Source organism: Triticum dicoccoides, chromosome 5B, assembly GCF_002162155.2.
Source record: "Triticum dicoccoides isolate Atlit2015 ecotype Zavitan chromosome 5B, WEW_v2.0, whole genome shotgun sequence".
NCBI classification, from domain to species: domain Eukaryota; kingdom Viridiplantae; phylum Streptophyta; class Magnoliopsida; order Poales; family Poaceae; genus Triticum; species Triticum dicoccoides.
Window position 1 is genome coordinate 176,031,505 of NC_041389.1, and position 26,112 is coordinate 176,057,616.

Below are 26,112 nucleotides of genomic sequence, written 5' to 3' on the forward strand. Positions count from 1 at the left end.
ACGCGTGGCGGCGCCCGGTTGGACGAGGGTGGCGGCGGGCTGACGTGGCGTCACGGGATTGGCCGGGACGACGGCGGCGGACGCGTCCGGTCCGGGACGGACATGTCCGGTGGCGGCGGGAGGAAGAGGACTAGGCTTTGCACCGGGATTTTTGGAGGGGGAGGTGTTTATATAGGTAGAGGGAGCTAGGAGAGTCCAAATGAGGAGCGGTTTTCGGCCACGCGATCGTGATCGAACGACCGAGAGCATGGAGGGGTGTTTGCTGGGTTTTGGGCCACTTTGGAAGGGGTGTTGGGCTGCACACAAAAGAGGGCTTTACGGTTACCCGGTTAACCGTTGGAGTATCAAACGACCTCCAAATGGCACGAAACTTGACAGGCGGTCTACCGGTGCTATACCAAGGCCGCTTGGCAAGACTCGGTCCATTCCGAGAAATTTTAACACCCGCTCACGAAGAGAGGCGAGAAGGGGACGCCGGATGACATAGGAGTGCCGGATTGCAAAACGGACAATGGGGAAAATGCTCGGATGCATGAGACGAACATGAATGCGAAATGAGATGCACATGATGACATGATATGAAATGCAGATGATGAGATGGCAATTTGCAACACGCAAGCAAATGACATGGCAACGACGGCGAATAACTGGCGGACACCTGGCGCAACGAATCCGGGGCGTTACATCCAACCATATCCAATCCCCATACAGCGAAAGGCCAGACGAGTGGGATGGTCTTCAAGGCTGAGGCGGGCTTGTGTGACATATTGGAGTAAAATTGACATCCTTCACACTTGTCGACTATCTCCTTTGCCATTTCATTTGCTCTTGGCCAGTAAAATCCCGCTCGGTATGCTTTAGCCACAATGGTCCGAGAGGACGCATGATGGCCACAGGTTCCCGAGTGGATATCGTCAAGGATTATCCGACCTTCTTCTGGTGTTATACACTTCTGGCCGACTCCAGTCGCGCTTTCTCTGTACAACTGTCCCTTTATCACGGTAAAGGCTTTAGATCGGCGGACGATCTGTCGAGCCTCTTCTTCATCCTCTGGGAGCTCTTTCCTTAAGATATATGCGATGTACGACACTGTCCAATCGGGAGTGATGACCAACGCTTCCATGATCAGGTCGACCACTGCTGGAACTTCAACTTCAGTCGGATCTGTGGCACTTTTTGGCTGCGGAGCTTCTTCGGTAAAAGGATCTTCCTGAACTGATGGAGTATGGATATGTTCCAAGAACACATCACTGGGGATGGCTTCTCCCTTGGAACCTATCTTTGCCAAATCATCAGCCGGTTGATTCTTCAGTCGGGGTATATGATGGAGCTCTAACCCTTCAAATTTCTTCTCAAGCTTTCTCACTACATTGCAGTAACCAGTCATGGCTGGGCTTCTAACATCCCACTCCTTCATCACCTGATTGACCATCAAATCAGAGTCGCCATAAACCATAAGGCAACGGACGCCGGGTGAAATGGCCATGCGCAACCCATACAAAAGTGCTTCGTATTCTGCTTCATTGTTGGAGGAATCAAAGTGGATCTGGAGTACATATATGAGCTTATCTCCTCGGGGGGAAACCAATACTACCCTAGCACCGGAACCATTCAACATCTTAGAACCGTCAAAGAACATGGTCCAGTGCTCTGAGTGAACTTGAGTCGGCAGTTGTTGTTCAATCCACTCGGCGATGAAATCTGCTACTGCTTGGGACTTAATGGCTTTCTTTGCCTGAAACTTGATATCAAGGGGAAGGAGTTCAATCGCCCATTTTTCCACGCGACCAGTTGCATCTCTGTTGTGTAGAATCTCTGACAATGGGGCGTCGCTGACGACTATAATGGAATGATCAGAGAAATAATGGCAACCTTCTTCGTGGTCATGTAAATCCCATATACAAGCTTCTGATAATGAGGGTATCTTTGCTTCGATGGGGTCAACACTTCGGAAAGATAATATATTGGGCGCTGAACTTTGAAGGCTTTCCCTTCTTCTTCCCGCTTGACCGTAAGTACTGTACTGACGACTTGTCCTGTGGCTGCAATGTAAAGCAACAAAGGCTCTTTGCTGATTGGAGCAGCAAGCACCGGCTGGGTGGAGAGTAGAGCTTTTAGCTCTGCAAACGCTGCATCAGCTTCTGGAGTCCACTCGAACTTGTCTGACTTCTTCATCAGTCGGTAAAGAGTCAATGCCTTTTCACCGAGGCGAGAGATGAATCGACTTAACGCGGCCAAGCATCCAGTAAGCTTCTGGACATCGTGCACACGCACGGGGCATTTCATTCGGAGTATAGTGCCAACTTTTTCTGGGTTGGCGTTGATTCCTCGTTCGGAAACGAGAAAACCGAGTAACTTTCCGCTAGGAACTCCGAATGTGCACTTTGATGGATTAAGCTTGATATCATACCTCCTGAGATTGGCAAACGTTTCAGCGAGGTCAGTCAACAGGTCGGAACCCTTCTGTGATTTGACCACAATATCATCCATGTATGCTTCCACATTCCGACTGATTTGAGTGAGTAAACACTTCTGAATCATCCTCATGAATGTGGCTCCGGCATTCTTGAGGCCGAATGGCATGGTGACATAGCAGAAGCACCCGAATGGAGTGATGAAAGCTGTTTTGATCTCATCGGGTCCATACAGACGGATCTGATGGTAACCGGAATAAGCGTCTAAAAAGACAGGCGCTCACATCCCGCAGTTGAGTCGACAATTTGGTCGATGCGGGGGAGAGGAAAATGATCTTTCAGGCAGGCACGATTGATATGTTTGAAATCAATGCACATGCGAAGTGACTTGTCCTTCTTGGCGACCATGATAACATTGGCGAGCCACTTGGAGTGGTAAATTTCTCAGATAAACTCTGCAGCCAGGAGCCGAGCCACCTCCTCGCCAATGGCCTTTCTTTTCTGGACGGCGGACCGTCGAAGATGTTCTTTGACAGGCTTCGCTTTTGAGTCGACTCGTAAACGATGCTCAACCAGCCCCCTGGGAACACCCGGCATGTCAGCAGGCTTCCATGCGAAGATGTCCCAGTTCTCACGGAGGAACTGGATGAGCGCTTCTTCCTATTTAGAGTCGAGTGTTGTGGAGATATGAGTCGGAGCAGCACTGGGGTTGGTCGGGTGAATGTGAACGGGCTTCGTCTCACCAGACGACTAGAACGCTGACTCTGTGGCGGGTTTCTTGGCCCGCAATAAATTACTCGGATCGGCATTTTTCTGGTATTCTTGCAGCTCCACCACTGTTATCTGAGCATCGGCAATCTTTGAGCCCTTCTGAAAGCACTCTTCTGCCTTTTTCCGATTGCTAGTGATGGTGATCACACCCTTGGGACTAGGCATCTTCAATTTGAGGTACACATAACATGGTCGAGCCATGAATCGTGCATAAGCTGGCCTGCCCAAAATAGAGTGATAAGTACTCTAGAAATCCACAACTTCAAATGTTAACTTTTCTTTGCGGAAATGCTTCGAATCGCCGAAAACTACATCAAGGGCAATTTGGTCGAGTGACTCGGCCTTCTTCCCAGGAATGACTCCATGGAAACTCATGTTGCTGGAACTGAGTCTGGACATTGGAATGCCCATTCCCTTCAGCGTCTCCGCATACAATATATTCAGTCCGCTGCCACCATCCATCAGAACCTTAGTCAGTCGAGTGCCTTCGACGACTGGGTCGACCACCAAAGCTTGCCTCCCAGGGGTGGCTATGTGTGTCGGATGATCGGACTGGTCAAACGTGATGGCGGTTTGAGACCATTTCAGATAACTGGGTGTCGCCAGAGCAACCATATTCACCTCACGGTTGATAACTTTCAATCGACTTTTGCTCTCAACATCAGCAAAAATCATCAGGGTGGAATTGACATGGGGGTATCCTCCATCACTGTCCTCTTTGTCCTCAACCTTGTCCGACTCCTTTTCCTTATCCTTGGGCTGTTTCCCTTGAAATTGCTGGATTAAGAGTCGGCACTGGCGAGTGGTATGTTTCGGGTAAATGAAGTTACCCTCCTCATCTTTCTTCGTGTGGATGTGGCATGGCAAATCCATCACGTCATTTTCTTCCTTGTCCTTCACCTTCTTGGGGTTCCAAGATCCTTTGGGCTTTCCTTTAAACTTGCCCTGAGTCACGGCCAAGGCTTCTCCAGGAGCAGCTGGCTCGGCTTTCCGCTTCTGCTTCCGACTGGAGTTCCCTCCTCCTGTTTCCGCAGTCGGCTTGTACTTGCCACTCCGGAGCCGATCCTCTTCCTCACCATTAGCATATTTGGTGGCAATCTCCATCATTCGACTCAGATTCATGTCTCCGGTCCGACCGAATTTCAGACTTAACTCCATGTTCTTAACGTCTTCCTTGAAGGCACAGACTGCTTGGTGATCAGATACATTCTCCATCGTGTGATGCAATGTGATCCACCTCTGGATGTAATCTCTCAGGGTCTCATTCGACTTTTGCACGCAAACTTGCAACTCTCTCAAACCTGATGGTCGCTTGCAAGTTCCTTCAAATGTCCTGACAAACACTCGGGTAAGATCTTCTCAAGTGTAGATGCTGCTAGGCGCCAACTGATTCAGCCAGGCTCTGGCCGAGCCCTCCAACATAAGAGGTAGGTGTTTCATGGCCACCTCATCATTGCCACCGCCGATCTGAACAGCCACTCGGTAGTCCTCAATCCAAGTATCGGGCTTGGACTCACCAGTGAACTTACTCACCCCAGTCACCAACCTGAAGTTGGGAGGGATCACCGCGGCTCTGATGGCTCTGCTAAAACACTCTGGTCCTGAGACATGAACTCGGCTGCTGGTGGGCACATCTCTGTCATGGCCTTCTCGGTGAGCTCTGTTCCGGTCGACCAGACCTTGCACGATAATGGATCTCGCGCCAAAGTCTGGTTCTCTGGGGTCGACTGGAACCCTTCGCCCAACGTTGTGCTGGCGTCTGTCATCTTGCTGCCGAGGGGCGTAAGACCCACCCCTTGGGGGAGGAGTGGGCACTCGATGCCGATCATCGCGACCGAATCGGTCATCATACTGATCACGTCGACCTCCACATCCCTCACGCCGCGGGGACGATCTTGGGCTATGAGCCGACTGGACTGTATTCGCAGTGACAGATCTACTGTGAATCCGGTTTCGCGACTGCGATACAGCTGAATTCTGATCTCCTGCTGCCCGGAGCAAATCTCTGATCTGCATCAAGCCTCTGCCAGCCTCTGACTGGGAGGGCTGAATCGACTCTGCTATTCGGGCTGCAGCCGCTAAATTCTGAATCGGAGTTCGATATACCTGAGTTGGTGGTGGAAAGAGTTGACGTCGACTGGAGTCTAGAACTCGTTGCCGCGCGCGCTCGTTGAGTGCATGCTGGAGGTTCTCCAGTCGAGTGCGCTCAGCCAAGTTGGCCAAATGCGCGTCCTCCAAGGCACGAGCCTCGGGGGTTTCTCCTACAATAGGAGTATGTAGAGCATCCATGTTCCGGCGGCGAAGATCTTCCCTTTGCAGCGAAGTGAGTGGTTCGGGTTGATACTCCTCGTGGACCTGCGCTGGGTCGCCTCCGCCGTCTCCTCCGTCGGCGCGGGGGAAACCGGGAGGACTACGCGGTCCATTGACCATCAGGACCTCTGCCGCTGGATCACTGCTGTCACACTCGGATGCAGTCTCTATGGAGCCAATCGACAGATCGAACAAGCCGTAAAGAGTTTCGTCAGGCTCGATCACCGCAACTTGGGGGGTGGCCGACTGGCGGGCCACTGCGTGCCTCACCCACCACTGAAGTCTCGACCGGCCGGAGCGCTTGCGCTGGAGGGAGACAGGGAGGGAGAACGACGCAGGGGTCGACCGATACGGGGCCGACGGTTGCCGCAGCAGGACGCCGCGGACACATGCGCGAAAGTGTGTCGCCCCGCGGAATGGAAGCGCGTCGATGTCGAGTGGAGCCTCCTGGAGCCAAGCGGAGTCATCGGCAATGAACGTGAGCGCGCCGAGACGGATCTCGCGGCCCTCGACCAATACTCCGCCAGAAACCATGATGAAGGCAATCGGAACAATTGCAACTTCTCCAATAAGTCGCTAAGACACCTGCCCCACGGTGGGCACCAACTGTCGTGGTACTAAGACTGACAGTAGAATAGGGGGGTAGGTATGGAAAGGCAAGATCCTAGCTATGGAGTAGTTGTATACACAAGGGATTTACGAGTTCAGGCCCTTCTCGGAAGAAGTAACAGCCCTACGTCTCGGAGCCCGGAGGCGGTCGACTGGATTATGTGCGTATGAGTTACAGGGGTGCGAACCCCTCTGCCTGTGGAGGGGGGGTGGCTTATATAGAGTGCGCCAGGACCCCAGCCAGCCCACGTAGAGGAGGGTTCAATGTACATAAAGGCCTGGTGTTACTAGTAACGCCCTACATAAAGTGCTATCATGGCCATAAAGACTACTTAATAACAGACCGTTTGGGTGCAGAATGACCCTAGATCTCCTGGTGGTCGAGTGAGTCTTCATGGTCGAGTGTCTTCGAGTTCGTCGAGTGGAATCCTTCCAGGTCGACTGAAAGGCAGTTTCTTCTAGAGATGTCCTTGGGGAGGGTACCTTGGATAGGTCCATGACCCTACCCTAGGTACATGACTTCATCAGTCTAGGAGTCCCGCATCTTCCTACACCCTCGTATCTTGTTGTTCGGGTGGAAGCCTGAGGCCTGGTTGGGTCGGGTGATGGTGTCGACATCGTTGCTTTCCTCTTTGCGGTGTTGCCTTGTATAGCTTCAGATTCTGTTTGCATGCTCCATGAGTTGGACGCTCGTGGCATTGCAGCTGGCAGGTGTCGGTCTGGCAATGCGGATGTCTGCGTGGCTTCTTGTATGTGGCAGCGATGGCGGCTTTGGGGCGGGGTCAGGGGTGTTGTTGTGCCCTGCTAGTCGGTCTCTTTCAGCGCGTTTGAGGGGTCTCCATTCGTCACTTTGTTTCTATGAAGTCAGAGCTACTGAGGAGGATCTGGTGGTGACAATGACACGAGGCAGGTGGTCAGTTTTGGTGCTGGCTCGACACAAGTCCAAAGCTTTTCTCCTGCAATGCTAGTCGATAGAGTAGGAGATGCCTGGTCGCCGACGTGTGTGGCCAACTGTTTGGCATCGGCCGGCGCAGGCCTCAATGCTTGTTTGCGATGAGGGCTTCTTCGATGGTCGTCGATGGTGGAGTTAGAGTCACCCTCGCGAAGGTGTGATGATGATGATGCTAGCCTGCAACCTCGACGGCATGTGGGTTGCTAGGTCGCCCTGTATGCCTTGTTTTGCGAGCGTCATGTGACGGTTTTTGCACATTTTTCATTAATTAATCAGACAATTCTCTTTGACCTTTTTTTTAGTGAATCAAGCCCTAAGGGACCGTGTTTCAAAAAAATCGACCAATGTATTCATACATTCTTAAATGGTCTTTGTGGGCGCATCATTCCCTGGAGCAGCTTCATTGGTCGCTCCCGCGGGTGGCCTGGAAGCGAACCAAGCCACAGCCCCCGTTCCTCCTCCCCTCGCCTCCACCGGAGGGTGACGTCGGGGCCCTTCCCTTCTCTCGCTCGCATTTGGCTGGCGCGGGCCGCCCAAATTGGCAGGGGTTTATGTGTTGCGCTTGCGAGGATGCTCGAGGTCCGAGGCGAGTCCCGTGCGGCGGATCTGGCGGCTCTGGCGACAGCTATGGGTGCCGCTGATGCGTGGAGGTTGGGGCTCTGCAGAGGTGCGGCTACGCGGGGGCTGGCGAGTGGAGGCCTGCAGCGAGGTGCTTCGGTGGGCAGCAAGGGGCAGTTGGAGGTGTAGATTCTAGCGCGGGAGGCACGTTTGGCGGATCTGCCGCCCCAGTGCAGTTCTGGAGGGCACTGAGGTCTGAGGCGCGGGAGGCGGGCGCAGGGTGGTGTGTCCGGCGAATCGGTCGTCTTTGAAGCAGGGGGTTGCAGATGTAGAGGATCTAACGTCTCCGGTTCCCAGCATGCGCGTGGTGCTGCGCTTCGATGTGCCTGGTCCACCAGGGCTGCGGCCGGGAACCACGGTGGTTCTCCGCCTCGGGCGACGCTCCTCGTTCCTTGCTGGCATGGTGCTGTGCGGGGTGCGGTGGCTCGTGCTGTGTCCGGTGGCACTCGGGCCGGTTGTGGACTGATCTGGCTGCCTGCTCCCGGAGGGTCTCCGCGAGGTGCGGTTGGCTACGGTGGTTGCTCGGTCCTTCTTCGTCGACTTGCTTGTTCGTGGGAGGTTGTGGTTGGTGGTCTTGCAGGCATCGGATTGACGTGCGGTTACGAGTGCTACTAGCTTAGGTGAAAACCCTGTCTCTTCTGTGGGCCTTTGACCAGCAATGACGGCGGCCTTGGGCGTCGTAGACCTTCTTGAAGGCATCGTTGCATTGCTCTTGCACCCTTCCCATGTTGGATCCGGCCGCCGCTGCAGCTCCGGGGGAAACCCCAGATCCTGAGCGGTCGGATGATGGCGGTGTTGTGGCGTCGTATCTCCTCTCGAGGGCTTCATGTTTGTAGTTGGGCATCGGCAAGCGGGACCAGTGGGAGGTGATGAAGTTGGCGCTAAGGCTTCTGTGGCAATGCTGTCACGGGGAACGATGTAGGAGACGCGGCTTTGGTTGAGGTGGTCGGCTCTTCTGCAGCATGTTCGTGGGATGGCCTCAGCTGGTTTGTTGGATTGAGGTCGAAGCTACAGTGACGGGGCCCTGTGGTGTGCGATGACAGGTAGCAGGTGGTTCGTTCGGTGATCTTCCACGACGCGAGCCTTGCCTGGTTCTCCTTCGTAGCTTTCCGTCGATGTCGGAGCTACGCTGTCTCGTTGCGGTGGCTGAGGTTTGGCGATCAACACGTCATTTTCAGTGTCAGTCAACACGTCATTTTCAGTGTGGGTTGGTTCGACGATCGTCTTTGACAAATTTGGAGTCGTTTCTCGGAGTTTGGGATGACGATGACACCTCTAGGGAAGAAATGATGACGATGACATCATTGTATTGTCTCGATGGGGCCCACTTTGGAGTGGCGTGTGTGGGTATCTTGTGTTTGCCACTCAACAGTTTATCATGATTTTCGCCCGGTTTCCGCTAAAGGGGGCAACTCTCTTCTGCTTATTTAATTGATGAGGCAAATATTTTGCCTTCATTAAAAAAAAGGCTCCGTATCCTGATCGCATGTTACCCTCCGTGAGAAAACCCCTCTAGAGACATTGCACACTAGAAAGGGGCAGCTGGATATAACTAAGAAAACCATTGGCACAATGTAACTAAACCAAATAACACAACACAAGTGGAAAATATGATTTCAAGAATCTGGCAACATGTCTGCCACCTCCTGAACAAAATTCAAAAATCGGATTACATGAAACACCGAATGAAAGAAAAGCCTAGATATTTACATCAGAAGTGAAATTCTAGCATCCTACCTGAGGAGTCTCAAGAGGCGATAAAGGAACACAACAGAGAGCGCTAGGTCAAGGAATCAGTGGTTCTCATTCGGAACATAGAAATCAAAGGTAACATCAACATTACCAGACGATTCTCCAGTGTCCTTGAAGTCAACACCAACGATTTTTCCTCTGTACTGCTCTTCAGATTCCTGGTACTCAGGCTTCACACAGCGCACTGGAACAGTCACAGAATACACTGTGCCAAGGCCAGCATCAGTCGAGATATCCACTTGTACATTATCACGTGATTCAATCTCGACAAATTCAGATAGTGCCTCAACAACGTTTTCCACTATCTTTTTCTTTGCTTCGTCACTGACCTCGCACCTGTCGGAGAATAGAATCATCTTCAGCCTCTGCTTTGCAATACTTGCATTTGTGTTCTCATGTATGGTTGGTGCTGGGAAGATTATCTTCCAAGCCAATTTCAAACGGTCAAAAAATCCCATATTAACAATACTGTGAAGGAAGCCTTCCATGTCTTGAGTAACAGGAGAGAAGTCCCGCCTTGAAAGAGCAGAGCAGGTACTAGATCTCCGCGGACAGCTTTGGCGCTCAATGCATAGTCGTCCTGGTGTAAGCATGAGCTTGCTAGATGCAACCCGAAGAAAAGCATGAAAGCCCTGCGAAATTATATAAATAGGTCAGTCTATCTCTACTACTTCAAAAAAGAATAGCGTCCCTTTTCCTGCCAAGCAGAGTGCTTGATCCAACCTTTCATATGTTCCTCCCTTCCCTCTCTGCTTTTTTTATTTTTTCCTCCTATCTCTGGGTTTTTTCACCGGTTTTCGTTAAAAAACGTCTTAACTGTCCCACCTTTTATTGACTTGCCAGATAAAATTATGTTTTCTTTGCTAAGCTAATAAGTTCATAACAAATAAGTGATTTTAATTTAGGTAGGTAAATCACGGGCATGATTTATAAACATTTACACAATCACATTAATATGGGCAGGTAAATCATGGGCTAACATACTAGAATATTTATATCCTGTTGCATCGCACAGTCATGCCTGCAATGCAAGGCAGAAGAAAACAGAACCTCACAAAATAATCAATTTAAAATTTTCAGTGGACAGACAGAACTATGGTAGGAAGAAACACCATGCATGGGTGAGCAAGACCAAACACAAACGAGTGTTTGATCAACTATGCTTTTGTAAGGATCCTAGTATATTCAGCATCAAAATCCTATTATTGCATCTTTGCAGCACACATTATCACCCCTAGTAGGATCCACAGCCAATATGTTATGTCATATTGAAATTTTTTTCAACAAAATTATGCAACAACAAGATTACCAGGGTCTAGATGATACCTGCATAACATTGCCAATATCTGTAAACAGGTATAAAGCAGCACATAAGGGTAGATATAACAGACAGGCATGTAAACACACATTTGCATTTCTGCAACAACAAAAATGAAGGATTTGCATCTCTAAAAGGAAAAGGCCCAATTGAGCAAAGCAATGGCAATACTGGTACAGGAAGAATCATAACCGAGTAAATAAATCATATCTGGAGATCCTTAAACCTCAGGATTGTTCATTCTACTTCTGTAGACAAGAACATTCTACTGTGTGCTGTTTCTCATGCGTGCCATAAAGTTAATAAACCAAATTCCCTAGATCATTAAGTTCTTAACTTTATGTTCCTTGCGAGCTGGCTAGACACATGCTCTCTAGTTTGTCTACCAAGTACTGACGGAGTCCTCCTTCGGAAATATAGTACTCCCTCCGATCCAAATTAATTGTCGGTGCTTTAGCAACTTTAGTATAAAGTTGTACTAAAGCGGCAACAATTAATATGGATTGGAGGGAGTACATTATTTGACAGTCCAACTATTTTAGAAATCATAGGGCGTAATTTGACTGTCCAAGTTCAAGGTTTTTCAAATAATTAATCCAATAAATGTGGGTGATGTTATACAAAATTGATACTGTTCCATTTGTACTCTATATCACTTTCTTATGATTTGTCATTTTGTAACTGTTAACAAAACATTGTTCACGAGATTTATGGTCAAAGCTCACACTTGGGGTGTCAAACTAGTCCCTACATTTCCAACCTGAGAGAGTAGATCTGAACATATTTCAGTATACTACATGTCATGTCCAGAAGGCATGTTAATAGTGCTTATACAAGATGAAATAAGCACCACACTACAGACAAGAAGTACAAAGTTGAAAAGGGCGAGAAATGCAAATCAGACAAGAGATGGAAGGCACAAAATTTTGGATGACCAGATTTTGCAACCATGGTTGACGCTCCTAGCACTGCTAACATGCCCAGCATCTTACTTGCATCACCAATCGAATCGACACAACATTGCAGATATCAAGCCCACTAGGTTTCGCGGCCGCGCCTACAACTGATCTTCCATGGAGCCAGTCATAAATTCAAACAGACTCCCAAGGGCAATAAAAGCAATCGATGCGGAAGCAGAGAGAAGCGCTTAGCTCTGATTTTGTGGTGTGTAGCAATCGACAGGCACTTAGCATAGAGATTAGGGTTTTGAGGGAAATGGGGATGGGGAGGATGACCTTGGAGTTGGCCGCGCGTCGGACCGGCGCGGGGAGGGACGAAGCGGAAGGAGCGAGGATTGCGCTGGCCTCGCCGGATACGCGGCCGGAGATCGCCGTCGCTGTCGCCATCACCGTAGGTGCCCGAAGAGCTAGGGTTTTGCTTTTCAGTCCTTTGTTTCTTCTTTATTATTGCCCTTCTCTTTCTGTTCTTCTCTTCGCTGTCTAGACGTCCCAGTCGGTAGGGGAACGGAGAAATCCACGCATCGTGGAACTCCAACAACATGCCGACGCATTTTCTCCCCTCTCTTTTTTTAGTAGAAGAACAAAAAAACGGAACCGGATCCTCTAACATTGTGAAGGAAAGTCACGGTGCTATAGTGTTTGTCTAGTATAAAATAAAGAAGGAAAGTTAGAGACTGTTAGTAGATAGTTAGTAGGTTGTTTACTGTTGGTATTTACTATAGATATAAATAACTAAAATTAATTTTATTTCACCATCAGTTTCTTTGTATGTAATTACTATAAATGTACACGGTAGATCATCAATTTACAAATTAATTTAAATCGTTTTAGCCATAATCATATGGATAGAAAGAAGAAAAGTTAGGCATTATAGCTTCTCTAACTTTTCTTCTCAATGTTAGAGGATCCGGTTCCCACAAAAACTACATAAAATCTGTACATACGCACTATTTGGTCGAATGAAGCGGCCGCGTCTCGCATGCATGTGGCTGTTAATTTTCTTGTCTTTTAGTGCATGTACTAGCTGTTAGCATTAAATGTGTTCACGTTGATTACTTCATTCCGAACAGAACAGATCCACGCAAATTTATTTTGGAATTTTAAATTTTAAAAAGTCATATCTTTCAAACTGCGCGTCGGAATTCAGATCCGTTTTCACTACTCTTGCGATGAGATCTTTGAAACTAAATCCCGCATGAGTATGTTTCGACGAAATTTTTTTGATGCCAACTTTGATGCTATATGGTGCAACTTTAATACTGTATTGTGCAACTTTAATACTACATCGTGCAACTTTTTGCAAAACAATTTTTAGATCTGCATGATTCAACTTTCTATGAGATTGCAGTCTAGCAACCATGACAAATTTGATGTTTAGTTGGCAGGATTATTGGCACACACATATGCTCAGTTGGCATGGTAATATAGTCTAGTTGCACATATATTGATATTTAGTTAGCAGGACTAGTTACACACACATATGCTCAGTTGGCGCGCCAATATAATCTAGTTGCACACATATTGATATTTAGTTCGCAGGACTATTAACACACACATATGCTCAGTTGGCGCGATAATGTAGTCTAGTTGCACACATATTGATGTATAGTTGGCAGGCCTATTTGGCACACACATATGTTCAGTTGGCGTGACAATGTAGTCTAGTTGCAAATACATTGATGTTTAGTTGGCAGAAAAACTAGTTCGTCGAAATATACTCATGTGGGATCTAGTTTCAAAGAGCACGTCGTAAGGTTCCAAAGGTGAAAGCGAATCTTAATTTCGATGATTTATTCAAAAGTTATGGCTTTTAAAATGAAAAGAAACTATAAATTAATGTGTTTACACGTGGATGCCCTTCAATCCGTAATTAAAAACATGTTGCATGCCCTTTCTACCTTTTTTATGATGAGAAAGAATCTTTCCTTTTTTGTTTAATGGGAAAATAAACTTGATAAAAGTGATGGCCGCTGCGGAGCGCTAGCGAGCGCCGTGCCGCTCGCTAGACACGTCCTAAAAACTATGGCCTAGCGGTCAGCGCGTTTCCACAAACAGACAGATGCCGGTTTTTCTGTCTATCGTGACTCATCTTCAAACTAAATTTGGGCTAGGTTTGCATTGACAAGGGCGAGTGCGACTCCTCTCTTTGAGAGCTTTTTATAGAAACACATGCAATTTTATTCATACTAATAACAATCGCAGGTATACTGATTTGGATCTAAAATTCGAAAAAATATACAAAGTAACTTCCATGACTAATAATTACTATGAAATCTCTTCAAAACACCATTTTCGTTGTATCAATCTCTGCTAGAAAAAATACTTCAAAAACTTTGATAAAGAGACTGCAATTCGAGTGGAGCAACGATGTTGTCACTCTTTCACCCGCGAACATTACCAATAATGATTTTGAAAATGCCTTGAGTCCCCTATACAAAAAGATGGGAAGTCTTGATCGATGAACGTACTTGGGCTGGAGATAATCCCCTAGAAGTGCAGGACGTCGGGTCATAATGTCTTCACTATGATGCCGATGGAAGATTTCAATTTCACAAAGAATCAAACCAACTAAAAGAGTTTGGCACACTATCATAAACTCATCAGATCTGAATAATCGGAACTACGAGAACAGAAAACTCTTTAAACTCATGACACCGCCAAAAGAATAAGAGTACGAGGATCACTAGATAATGACGAAGAATATATAACTCTTAAAGACGCGAGGTCCTCCCACCTCTCAGCGTCAAGATGGCAGCCGAAAGCGAGGGGACCAAAAATTCCCTTGCGACGATGACGGCTGCAACATTAACAAAAATCCCCTTAAGGGTTGAGCTCCTAATCAGCGCTCTAGACGCGGTTGTCGATACTAGCACTCACACGCGCACGAGTGTGGCCTGGCCCATGTAGAAGATCGCTCAATCGCATCTCACTAGTTTCCACCAGTTTCTCGCAGGTCGCTCGATCGCATTGGACCGGTCGCGGATGAATAATTGACATGTCAATCATTGACGTTTGAAAAAGAAACAAAAATATATTCACACAAAATTGAAAAGTTCATGAACTAAAAAATGTTCATGAATTTAAATAAAAAGTTCACAAACTTCAAAAAAGTTCACGAATTTGAGAAAAAAACTACAATTTTGGAAAGGTTCATCAATTTTGAAAAACTTCACAAAAACGGAGAAAAATCATCGAATTTGAAAAGAGTTCATCGATTTTTAAAAAAGTTCATCAAATCTAAAAAAATCATCAATTTTGAAAAAGGTTCATCAAAATCAAAAAGGTTCATCAATTTCAAAAAAAGTTCATCAAATTAGGAAAGAGTGCATTGATTTTTTTAAAAATATGAAATTCGAAAAGAAGTTCATTGAATTTGAAAAAGTTTATTGATTTTGAAAAAATCATTGATTTCGGAAAAAATCACCGAATTTGAAAAAGTTAGTGCATTTAAAAAAAGGAAAAATAAAAATAAGGGAAAGAAAAAAGAATTAATATTAAATAAAAGAACGAAAAAACCAAACAAAATCCGGTGGAGGAAAAAACCACAATGAAAAGAACAAACATGGCTAGAAGCTTCTGGAAGCTTCCCAAAACCGGGGCTTCTGCAAAATGGGGAAAGATTAAGTAGAGAAGAAGTTTCTACGCACAAGTCTTGCGACTTCTCTCTGAACGCAAAGATCATGAGTTCGAACCTGACGCATGCACATTTTTGGGTTTTTAACAGGAAAAGGGTAAATGGGCCGGCCTAGCTCAGAGAAGGGGTGTGTGTCATTTGGCAAAAATGCCTTTAACCGACGCATAATGTGTCAAATAGGGTTTTCCGCCTCCCTTGTCCTCCCCTTGGCCCGCCCATCGGTGGCACATCGGCCATTTTTTGCCCTCCACACTCGACTCCCCCGGTCTCGCCTTCCTCGCCGTCGCCACCCACTTCCGACGGCTCGGAAACCACTCAGGTCGCCGTCGCGTCCACTCTCACTTCCCCACCGCCACACCGCATTCAGAGAGGCCCACCGCCTTTGCAGTCGTCGAAGCACGAGCCTACACAGTCCTTTACCGCCACCAGCACCTCCCTCGCCTCCACGGTCATCGTTGGCGATGTGGACTTGGACAGGCCTGCTGCTGGCATGAGGAAAGGACGGTGCCCTTCTCTGGCTGCTACTCCACCACGCCTGCAAGCTTCAATGCCTGCATGGTGTTTGGCCCATTGCCCAAAAGGTACCATGGACAACACGGATCATGCACAACATGATCGTAGAGGACGAGCGTTATGTCAACATCTTTGACATTTGATTTTGAAAGGATCGATAAGAGGTATCTAGAGGGGGGTGAATAGACTCTCAACAAGCAAAAGTAGCAGTTTTTAAGTTCTTTAAGTTGAGGTGGAGTTTTAGCACAAGTTTAAACATTCACAATACATTTCGAGCAAGCATGACAAGTGTATAAGCAGCGGAAAAAGTAAAGCATGCGATTTTCAAGAGAGTAAAGGGATGGGATTGGAGTGTGCAAACGCAATGAAGACACGAAGATTTTTGGTGTGGTTCCGATAGGTGGTCCTATCATACATCATGTTGGTGGAAACTTCAACCCACGAAGGGTAACGGTTGCACGAGTCCACGGAGGGCTCCACCCACGAAGGGTCACGAAGAAGCAACCTTGTCTATCCCACCATGGCCATCGCCCATGAAGGACTTGCCTCACTTGGGTAGATCTTCACAAAGTAGGCAATCTCCTTGACCTTACAAACTCCTTGGTTCAACTCCACAATCTTCAGGCAGGCTCCCAAGTGACACCTAACATATCTAGGAGACACCACTCTCTAAATTATAATAGATGGTGTGTTGATGATGAACTCCTTGCTCTTGTGCTTCAAATGATAGTCTCCCCAACACTCAACTCTCTCTCTCATAGATTTGGCTATGGTGGAAAGATGATTTGAGTGGAAAGCAACTTGGGGAAGGCTACAGATTAAGATTCTTGTGGTTGGATTGGAATATCTTGGTCTCAACACATGAGTAGGTGGTTCTCTCTCAGAAAATGAGTAGTGGAAGTGTAGGCACGTTTTGATGGCTCTCTCTGAGTAGAGAAGGGGGTGCAGGGGGTATATATAGCCTCCACATAAAATCTAACCATTACACACATTTGACCCAACTCGGTCAGACTGAATAGGTGAACTCGGTGAGACCGATTCTGTTTAAAATGTGAACGTTAGGAATCTCGGTGGGACCGACATGATCAACTCGGTGGGACCGATGTGTTAGGTGAAGGAAATATGCCCTAGAGGCAATAATAAAGTTATTATTTATTTCCTTATTTCATGATAAATGTTTATTATTCATGCTAGAATTGTATTAACCGGAAACATAATACATGTGTGAATACATAGACAAACAGAGTGTCACTAGTATGCCTCTACTTGACTAGCTCGTTAATTAAAGATGGTTATGTTTCCTAACCATAGACATGAGTTGTCATTTGATTAACGGGATCACATCATTAGGAGAATGATGTGATTGACATGACCCATTCCGTTAGCCTAGCACTTGATCGTTTAGTATATTGCTATTGCTTTCTTCATGACTTATACATGTTCCTGTAACTATGATATTATGCAACTCCCGTTTACTGGAGGAACACTTTGGGTGCTACCAAACGTCACAACATAACTGGGTGATTATAAAGGAGTACTACAGGTGTCTCCAAAGGTACATGTTGGGTTGGCGTATTTCGAGATTAGGTTTTGTCACTCCGATTGTCGGAGAGGTATCTCTGGGCCCTCTCGGTAATGCACATCACTATAAGCCTTGCAAGTAATGTAGCTAATGAGTTAGTTACGGAATGATGCATTACGTAACGAGTAAAGAGACTTGCTGGTAACGAGATTGAACTAGGTATTGGATACCGGCGATCGAATCTCGGGTAAGTAACATACCGATGACAAAGGGAACAACGTATGTTGTTATGCGGTTTGACTGATAAAGATCTTCGTAGAATATGTGGGAGCCAATATGGGCATCCAGGTCCCGCTATTGGTTATTGACCGGAAACGTGTCTCGCTCATGTCTACATAGTTCTCGAACCCGTAGGGTCCGCACGCTTAACATTTCGTTGACGATATAGTATTATATGAGTTATGCATGTTGGTAACCGAATGTTGTTCGGAGTCCCGGATGAGATCATGGACATGACGAGGAACTCCGGAATAGTCCGGAGATAAAGTTTGATATATGGGATAATAGTGTTTGATCTCCGGAAGGGTTCCGGAATTCACCGGAAGGGGTTCCGGATGTTTCCCGAAATGTTTGGGTACGAGAACACGTTATTTGGGCCAAAGGGGAAAGCCCACGAGGCTTTTGGAAAGTGCAAAAGGAAGTTTTGCGGAGACCAGAGGCTAGACGCCAGGAACCCTGGCGTCTAGGGGGTAGACGCCGGGAACCTTGGCGTCTAGCCCTGGAGTCCGTGTAGGACTCTTGCCTTTCGGGCAAAACCGATTTTGAGGAGGCTTTTGCTCCAAGTTTCGACCCCAGGGCTCAACATATAAATAGAGGGGCAGGGCTAGCACCAAAGACACATCAAGAAACACCAAGCCGTGTGCTGGCAACTCCGTCCCCTCTAGTTTATCCTCCGTCATAGTTTTTGTAGTGCTTAGGCGAAGCCCTGCGGAGATTGTTCTTCACCAACACCGTCACCACGCCGTCGTGCTGCCGGAACTCATCTACTACTTCGCCCGTCTTGCTGGATCGAGAAGGCGAGGACGTCATCGAGCTGAACGTGTGCAGAACTCGGAGGTGCCATGCATTCGGTACTTGGATCGGTCGGATCGTGAAGACGTACGACTACATCAACCGCGTTGACAAACGCTTCCGCTTAGCGATCTTCAAGGGTATGAAGATACACTCCCCCTCTCGTTGCTATACATCACCATGATCTTGCGTGTGCGTAGGATTTTTTTTGAAATTACTATGTTCCCCAACAGTGGCATCCGAGCCTAGGTTTTATGCGTTGATGTTATATGCACGAGTAGAACACAAGTGAGTTGTGGGTGATACAAGTCATACTGCTTACCAGCATGTCATACTTTGGTTCAGCGGTATTGTGAGATGAAGCGGCCCGGACCGACATCACGCGTACGCTTGCGCGAGACTGGTTTCACCGTTATGAGCACTCGTGCTTAAAGGTGGCTGGCGGGTGTCTGTCTCTCTCACTTTAGCTGAATCGAGTGTGGCTACGCCCGGTCCTTGCGAAGGTTAAAACAGCACTAACTTGACGAACTATCGTTGTGGTTTTGATGCGTAGGTAAGAACGGTTCTTGCTAAGCCCGTAGCAGCCACGTAAAATTTGCAACAACAAAGTAGAGGACGTCTAACTTGTTTTTGCAGGGCATGTTGTGATGTGATATGGTCAAGACGTGATGCTATATTTTATTGTATAAGATGATCATGTTTTGTAACCGAAGTTATCGTCAACTGGCAGGAGACATATGGTTGTCGCTTTATTGTATGAAATGCAAACGCCCTGTAATTGCTTTACTTTATCACTAAGCGGTAGCGATAGTCGTAGAAGCAATAGATGGCGTAAACGACAATGATGCTACGATGGAGATCAAGGTGTCGCGCCGGTGACGATGGTGATCACGACGGTGCTTCGAAGATGGAGATTACAAGCACAAGATGATGATGGCCATATCATATCACTTATATTGATTGCATGTGATGTTTATCCTTTATGCATCTTATCTTGCTTTGATTGACGGTAGCATTTTAAGATGATCTCTCACTAATAATCAAGAAGTGTTCTCCCTGAGTATGCACCGTTGCGAAAGTTCTTCGTGCTGAGACACCACGTGATGATCGGGTGTGATAGGCTCTACGTTCAAATACAACGGGTGCAAAACAGTTGCACACACGGAATACTCAGGTCATACTTGACGAGCCTAGCATATACAGATATGGCCTCAGAACACGGAGACCGAAAGGTCGAACGTGAATCATATAGTAGATATGATCAACATAGTGATGTTCACCATTGAAAACTACTCCATCTCACGTGATGATCGGACATGGTTTAGTTGATTTGGATCACATGATCACTTAGATGACTAGAGAGATGTCTGTCTAAGTGGGAGTTCTTAAGTAATATGATTAATTGAACTTAAATTTATCATGAACTTAGTCCTGGTAGTATTTTGCAAATTATGTTGTAGATCAATAGCTTGCATTGTTGCTTTCATATGTTTATTTTGATATGTTCCTAGAGAAAATTGTGTTGAAAGATGTTAGTAGCAATGATGCGGATTGGATTCGTGATCTGAGGTTTATCCTCATTGCTGCACAGAAAAATTATGTCCTTAATGCACCGCTAGGTGACAGACCTATTGCAGGAGCAGATGCAGACGTTATGAACGTTTGGCTAGCTCAATATGATGACTACTTGATAGTTTAGTGCACCATGCTTAACGGCTTAGAATCGGGACTTCAAAGACGTTTTGAACGTCATGGACCATATAAGATGTTCCAGGAATTGAAGTTAATATTTCAAGCAAATACCCGAGTTGAGAGATATGAAGTCTCCAACAAGTTCTATAGCTAAAAGATGGAGGAGAATCGCTCAACTAGTGAGCATGTGCTCAGATTGTCTGTGTACTTCAATCACTTGAATCAAGTGGGAGTTAATCTTCCAGATAAGATAGTGATTGACAGAATTCTCTAGTCACCATCACTAAGTTACTAGAACTTCGTGATGAACTATAGTATGCAAGGGATGACATAAACGATTCTCGAGCTCTTCGTGATGTTGAAATCGACGAAGGTAGAAATCAAGAAAGAGCATCAAGTGTTGATGATTGACAAGGATCACTAAGTTTCAAGAGAAGAAGCAAAGGGAAAGAAAGGGAACTTCAAGTGGAAAGACAAGCAAGTTGTCACTCCTGCGAAGAAGCCCAAAGCTGGACCATAGCCTGAAACTGAGTGCTTACACTGCAAAGGAAATGGTCACTGGAAGCAGAAATGCCCTGAATATTTGGTGGATAAGAAGGATGGCAAAGTGAACAAGGGTATATTTGATATACATGTTATTGATGTGTGCCTTACTAGTGTTTATAGTATCCCCTGAGTATTTGATACTTGTTCAGTTGCTAAGATTAGTAACTCGAAACAGGAGTTACAGAATAAACAGAGACTAGTTGAAGGGGAAGTGACGATGAGTGTTGGAAATAGTTCCAAGATTGATATGATCATCATCACACACTCCCTATATTTTCGAGATTAGTGTTAAACCTAAATAAATGTTATTTAGCGTTTGCGTTGAGCATGAATATGATTTGATCATGTTTATTGCGACATGGTTATTCATTTGAAGTTAAAGAATAATTGTTATTCTGTTTACATGAATAAGACCTTCGATGGTTATACACCCAATGAAAATAGTTTGTTGGATCTCGATCGTAGTGATACACATATTCATAATATTGATGCCAAAAGATGCAAAGTTAATAATGATAGTGCAACTTATTTGTGGCACTGCCGTTTAGGTCATATTGGTGTAAAGCGCATGAAGAAACTCCATGCTGATGGGATTTTGGAATCACTTGATTATGAATCATTTGATGCTTGCGAACCATGCCTTTTGGGCAAGATGACTAAAACTCCGTTCTCTGGAACAATGGAACAAGCTACTGACTTATTGGAAATAATACATACCGATGTATGCGATCCAATGAGTGTTGATGCTCGTGGCAAGTATCGTTATTTTCTGACCTTCACAGATGATTTGAGCAGGTATGGGTATATCTACTTGATGAAACATAAGTCTGAAATAGTTGAAAGGTTCAAAGAATTTCAGAGTGAAGTGGAAAAATCATCGTAACAAGAAAATAAAGTTTCTGCGATCTGATCGCGGAGACGAATATTTAAGTTACGAGTTTGGTCTTCAATTAAAACAATGTGGAATAGTTTCACAGCTCACGCCACCTGGAACACCACAACGTTATGGTGTGTCTGAACGTCGTAACCGCACTTTATTGGATATGGTGCGATCTATGATGTCTCTTACTGATTTACCACTATTGTTTTTGGGTTATGCATTAGAGACAGCTGCATTCACGTTAAAAGGGCACCATCTAAATCCGTTGAGACGACACCATATGAACTGTGGTTTAGCAAGAAACCCAAGTTGTCGTTTCTTAAAGTTCGGGGCTGCGATTCTTATGTGAAAAAGTTTCATCCTGATAAGCTCGAACCCAAATCGGAGAAGTGCGTCTTCATAGAATACCCAAAGGAAATTGTTGGGTACACCTTCTATCACAGATCCGAAGGCAAGATATTCGTTGCTAAAAACGGATCCTTTCTAGAGAAGGAGTTTCTCTCGAAAGAAGTGAGTGGGAGGAAAGTAGAACTTGATGAGGTAACTGTACCTTCTCCCGGATTGGAAAATTGTTCATCACTGAAATCAGTTCCAGTGATTTCTACACCAATTAGTGAGGAAGCTAATGATGATGATCATGAAACTTCAGATCAAGTTACTACAGAACCTCGTAGGTCTTCCAGAGTACGGTTCACACTAGAGTGGTACGGTAATCCTGTTCTGGAAGTCATGTTACTAGACCATGATGAACCTACGAACTATGAGGAAGCGATGATGAGCCCAGATTCCGCAAAATGGCTTAAGGCCATGAAATCTGAGATGGGATCCATGTATGAGAACAAAGTGTGGACTTTGGTGGAGTTGCCCGATGATCGGCAAGCCATATTGTATAAATGGATCTTCAAGAGGAAGACGGACGTTGATAGTAGTGTTACTATCTACAAAGCTCGACTTGTCACAAAAAAAAGGTTTTTGACAAGTTCAAGGTGTTGACTACAATGAGATTTTCTCAACTGTAGCGATGCTTAAGTCTGTCCAAATCATGTTAGCAATTGCCACAATTTATGAAATCTGGCAAATGGATGTCAAAAACTGCATTCCTTAATGGTTTTCTCAAAGAAGATTGTATATGATGCAACCATATGGTTTTGTCAATCCTAAAGGTACTAACAAAATGTGCATGCTCCAACGATCCATCTATGGACTGGTGCAAGCATCTCGGAGTTGGAATATACGCTTTGATGAGTTGATCAAAGCATATAGTTTTGTACAGACTTACGGTGAAGCCCGTATTTACAAGAAAGTGAGTGGGAGCACTACAGCATTTCTGATAAGTATATGTGAATGACATATTGTTGATCGGAAATAATATAGAATTATTCTGCAAAGCATAAAGGAGTGTTTGAAAGGAGTTCTTTGAAATAAAGACCTCAGTAAAGCTACTTACATATTGAGCGTCAAGATCTATTGAGATAGATCAAGACGCTTGATAAGATTTTCAATGAGTACATACCTTGACAAGATTTTGAAGTAGTTCAAAATGGAACAGTCAAAGAAAGAGTTTCTTGCCTGTGTTACAAGGTGTGAAATTGAGTAAGACTCAAATCCTGACCACAGTAGAAAATAGAAAGAGAATGAAAGCCATTCCCTATGCTTCAGTCATAGGTTCTATAAAAGTATGCCATGCTATGGACCAGACCTATTGTATACTCTGCCCTGGTTTGGCAAGGGAGTACAATAGTGATCTAGGAGTAGATCACTGGACATTGGTCAAAATTATCCTTCGTGGAATAAGGATATGTTTCTCTATTATGGAGGTGACAAAAGGTTTGTCGTAAGGGGTTACGTCGATACATGTTTTGGCACTGATCCAGATGACTCTAAGTCTTAATCTGAATACATATTGAAAGTGGGAGCAATTAGCTAGAGTAGCTCCGTGCAGAGCATTGTAGACATAGAATATTTGCAAAATACATACGGCTCTAAATGTGACAGACCCGTTGACTAAACTTCTCTCACAAGCAAAACATGATCATACCTTAGTACTCTTTGGGTGTTAATCACATAGCGATGTGAACTAGATTATTGACTCTAGTAAACCCTTTGGGTGTTGATCACATGACGATGTGAATTATGGGTGTTAATCACATGGTGATGTGAACTATTGGTGTTAAATCACATGGTGATGTGAACTAGATTATTGACTCTAGTGCAAGTGGCAACTGAAGGAAATATTCCCTAGAGGCAATAATAAAGTTATTATTTATTTCCTTATTTCATGATAAATGTTTATTATTCATGCTAGAATTGTATTAACCGGAAACATAATACATGTGTGAATACATAGACAAACAGAGTGTCACTAGTATGCCTCTACTTGACTAGCTCATTAATTAAAGATGGTTATGTTTCCTAACCATAGACATGAGTTGTCATTTGATTAACGGGATCACATCATTAGGAGAATGATGTGATTGACATGACCCATTCCGTTAGCCTAGCACTTGATCGTTTAGTATATTGCTATTGCTTTCTTCATGACTTATACATGTTCCTGTAACTATGAGATTATGCAACTCCCGTTTACTGGAGGAACACTTTGGGTGCTACCAAACGTCACAACGTAACTGGGTGATTATAAAGGAGTACTACAGGTGTCTCCAAAGGTACATGTTGGGTTGGCGTATTTCGAGATTAAGTTTTGTCACTCCGATTGTCGGAGAGGTATCTCTGGGCCCTCTCGGTAATGCACATCACTATAAGCCTTGCAATCAATGTAGCTAATGAGTTAGTTACGGAATGGTGCATTACGTAACGAGTAAAGAGACTTGCCGGTAATGAGATTGAACTAGGTATTGGATACCGACGATGGAATCTCGGGTAAGTAACATACCGATGACAAAGGGAACAACGTATGTTGTTATGCAGTTTGACCGATAAAGATCTTCGTACAATATGTGGGAGCCAATATGGGCATCCAGGTCCCGCTATTGGTTATTGACCGGAAACGTGTCTTGGTCATGTCTACATAGTTCTCGAACCCGTAGGGTCCGCACGCTTAACGTTTCGTTGACGATATAGTATTATATGAGTTATGCATGTTGGTAACCGAATGTTGTTCGGAGTCCCGAATGAGATCATGGACATGACGAGGAACTCTGGAATGGTCCGGAGATAAAGTTTGATATATGGGATAATAGTGTTTGATCTCCGGAAGGGTTCCGGAATTCACCGGAAGGGGTTCCGGATGTTTCCCGAAATGTTTGGGTACGAGAAAACGTTATTTGGGCCAAAGGGGAAAGCCCACGAGGCTTTTGGAAAGTGCAAAAGGAAGTTTTGTGGAGACCAGAGGCTAGACGCCAGGAACCCTGGCGTCTAGGGGGTAGACGCCGGGAACCCTGGCGTCTAGCCCTGGAGTCCGTGTAGGACTCTTGCCTTTCGGGCAAAACCGACTTTGAGGAGGCTTTTGCTCCAAGTTTCGACCCCAGGGCTCAACATATAAATAGAGGGGCAGGTCTAGCACCAAAGACACATCAAGAAACACCAAGCCGTGTGCCGGCAACTCCGTCCCCTCTAGTTTATCCTCCGTCATAGTTTTCGTAGTGCTTAGGCGAAGCCCTGCGGAGATTGTTCTTCACCAACACCGTCACCACGCCGTCGTGCTGCCGGAACTCATCTACTACTTCGCCCGTCTTGCTGGATCGAGAAGGCGAGGACATCATCGAGCTGAACGTGTGCAGAACTCGGAGGTGCCGTGCGTTCGGTACTTGGATCGGTCGGATCGTGAAGACGTACGACTACATCAACCGCGTTGACAAACGCTTCTGCTTAGCGATCTTCAAGGGTATGAAGATACACCCCCCTCTCGTTGCTATACATCACCATGATCTTGTGTGTGCGTATGATTTTTTTTGAAATTACTACGTTCCCCAACATTAGGGTTAGGGAAAAACCTCATCTCGGTGTGACCGGTTTCAGCAATAAGAAAACCAGAGAGTTGGTCAGGCAAACTCGGTGGGACCGATCGCTAACTTCGGTATGACTGAAATGTTACGAAAAGGAAACATAGAGTTTGGATTGCAAACTCGGTGGGACCGATCGCTCATTTTGGTGAGACTAGAACATTACAAAGGGAAACAGAGAGCTTGCAATCCCATGTCAGTGAGATCGAAATCCCTATCGGTGAGATCAAACTGATTAGGGTTTCTGGCTATGGCTATGTCAAAGGAACTCGGTGGCGCCAGATAGATCAAATTGGTAGGGCCGAGTTTGACTTTAGGTTTAGGACATATTTGGATATGAGAAGTGGTTGAGGGCTTTGGAGCATATCACTAAGCACTTTGAGCAAGTAGACCATTAAGCGACACCTCATCCCCTTCTAATAGAATTGGCTTTGCCTATGGACTCAATGTGATATTGGATCAATAAAATAGAATTGAAGAGTCTTGAGCTTTTGCCAATCTTTATCCTTAGCATCTTGAAGGGGTTCCACATCCTCTCGTCCATACCACGCCATTGTTGAACTATCTAGAATATACTAGATAAATATAT

The 26,112-nt window shown here is 45.7% G+C and overlaps 1 protein-coding gene across 1 annotated transcript; it reads right to left on the reverse strand.

Moving 5' to 3' along the window:
- Window positions 1-9,217: 9,217 nt before the first annotated feature.
- LOC119308002 (cell division topological specificity factor homolog, chloroplastic-like) lies at window positions 9,218-12,184 on the reverse strand. The gene is made up of 2 exons (XM_037584119.1): window positions 11,980-12,184; window positions 9,218-10,058 (listed from the first exon to the last, which is right to left on the reverse strand). Exons 1-2 carry the CDS (start codon window positions 12,088-12,090, stop codon window positions 9,468-9,470), a joined length of 702 nt encoding a protein of 233 aa, XP_037440016.1. The 5' UTR covers window positions 12,091-12,184; the 3' UTR covers window positions 9,218-9,467.
- Window positions 12,185-26,112: the final 13,928 nt, after the last annotated feature.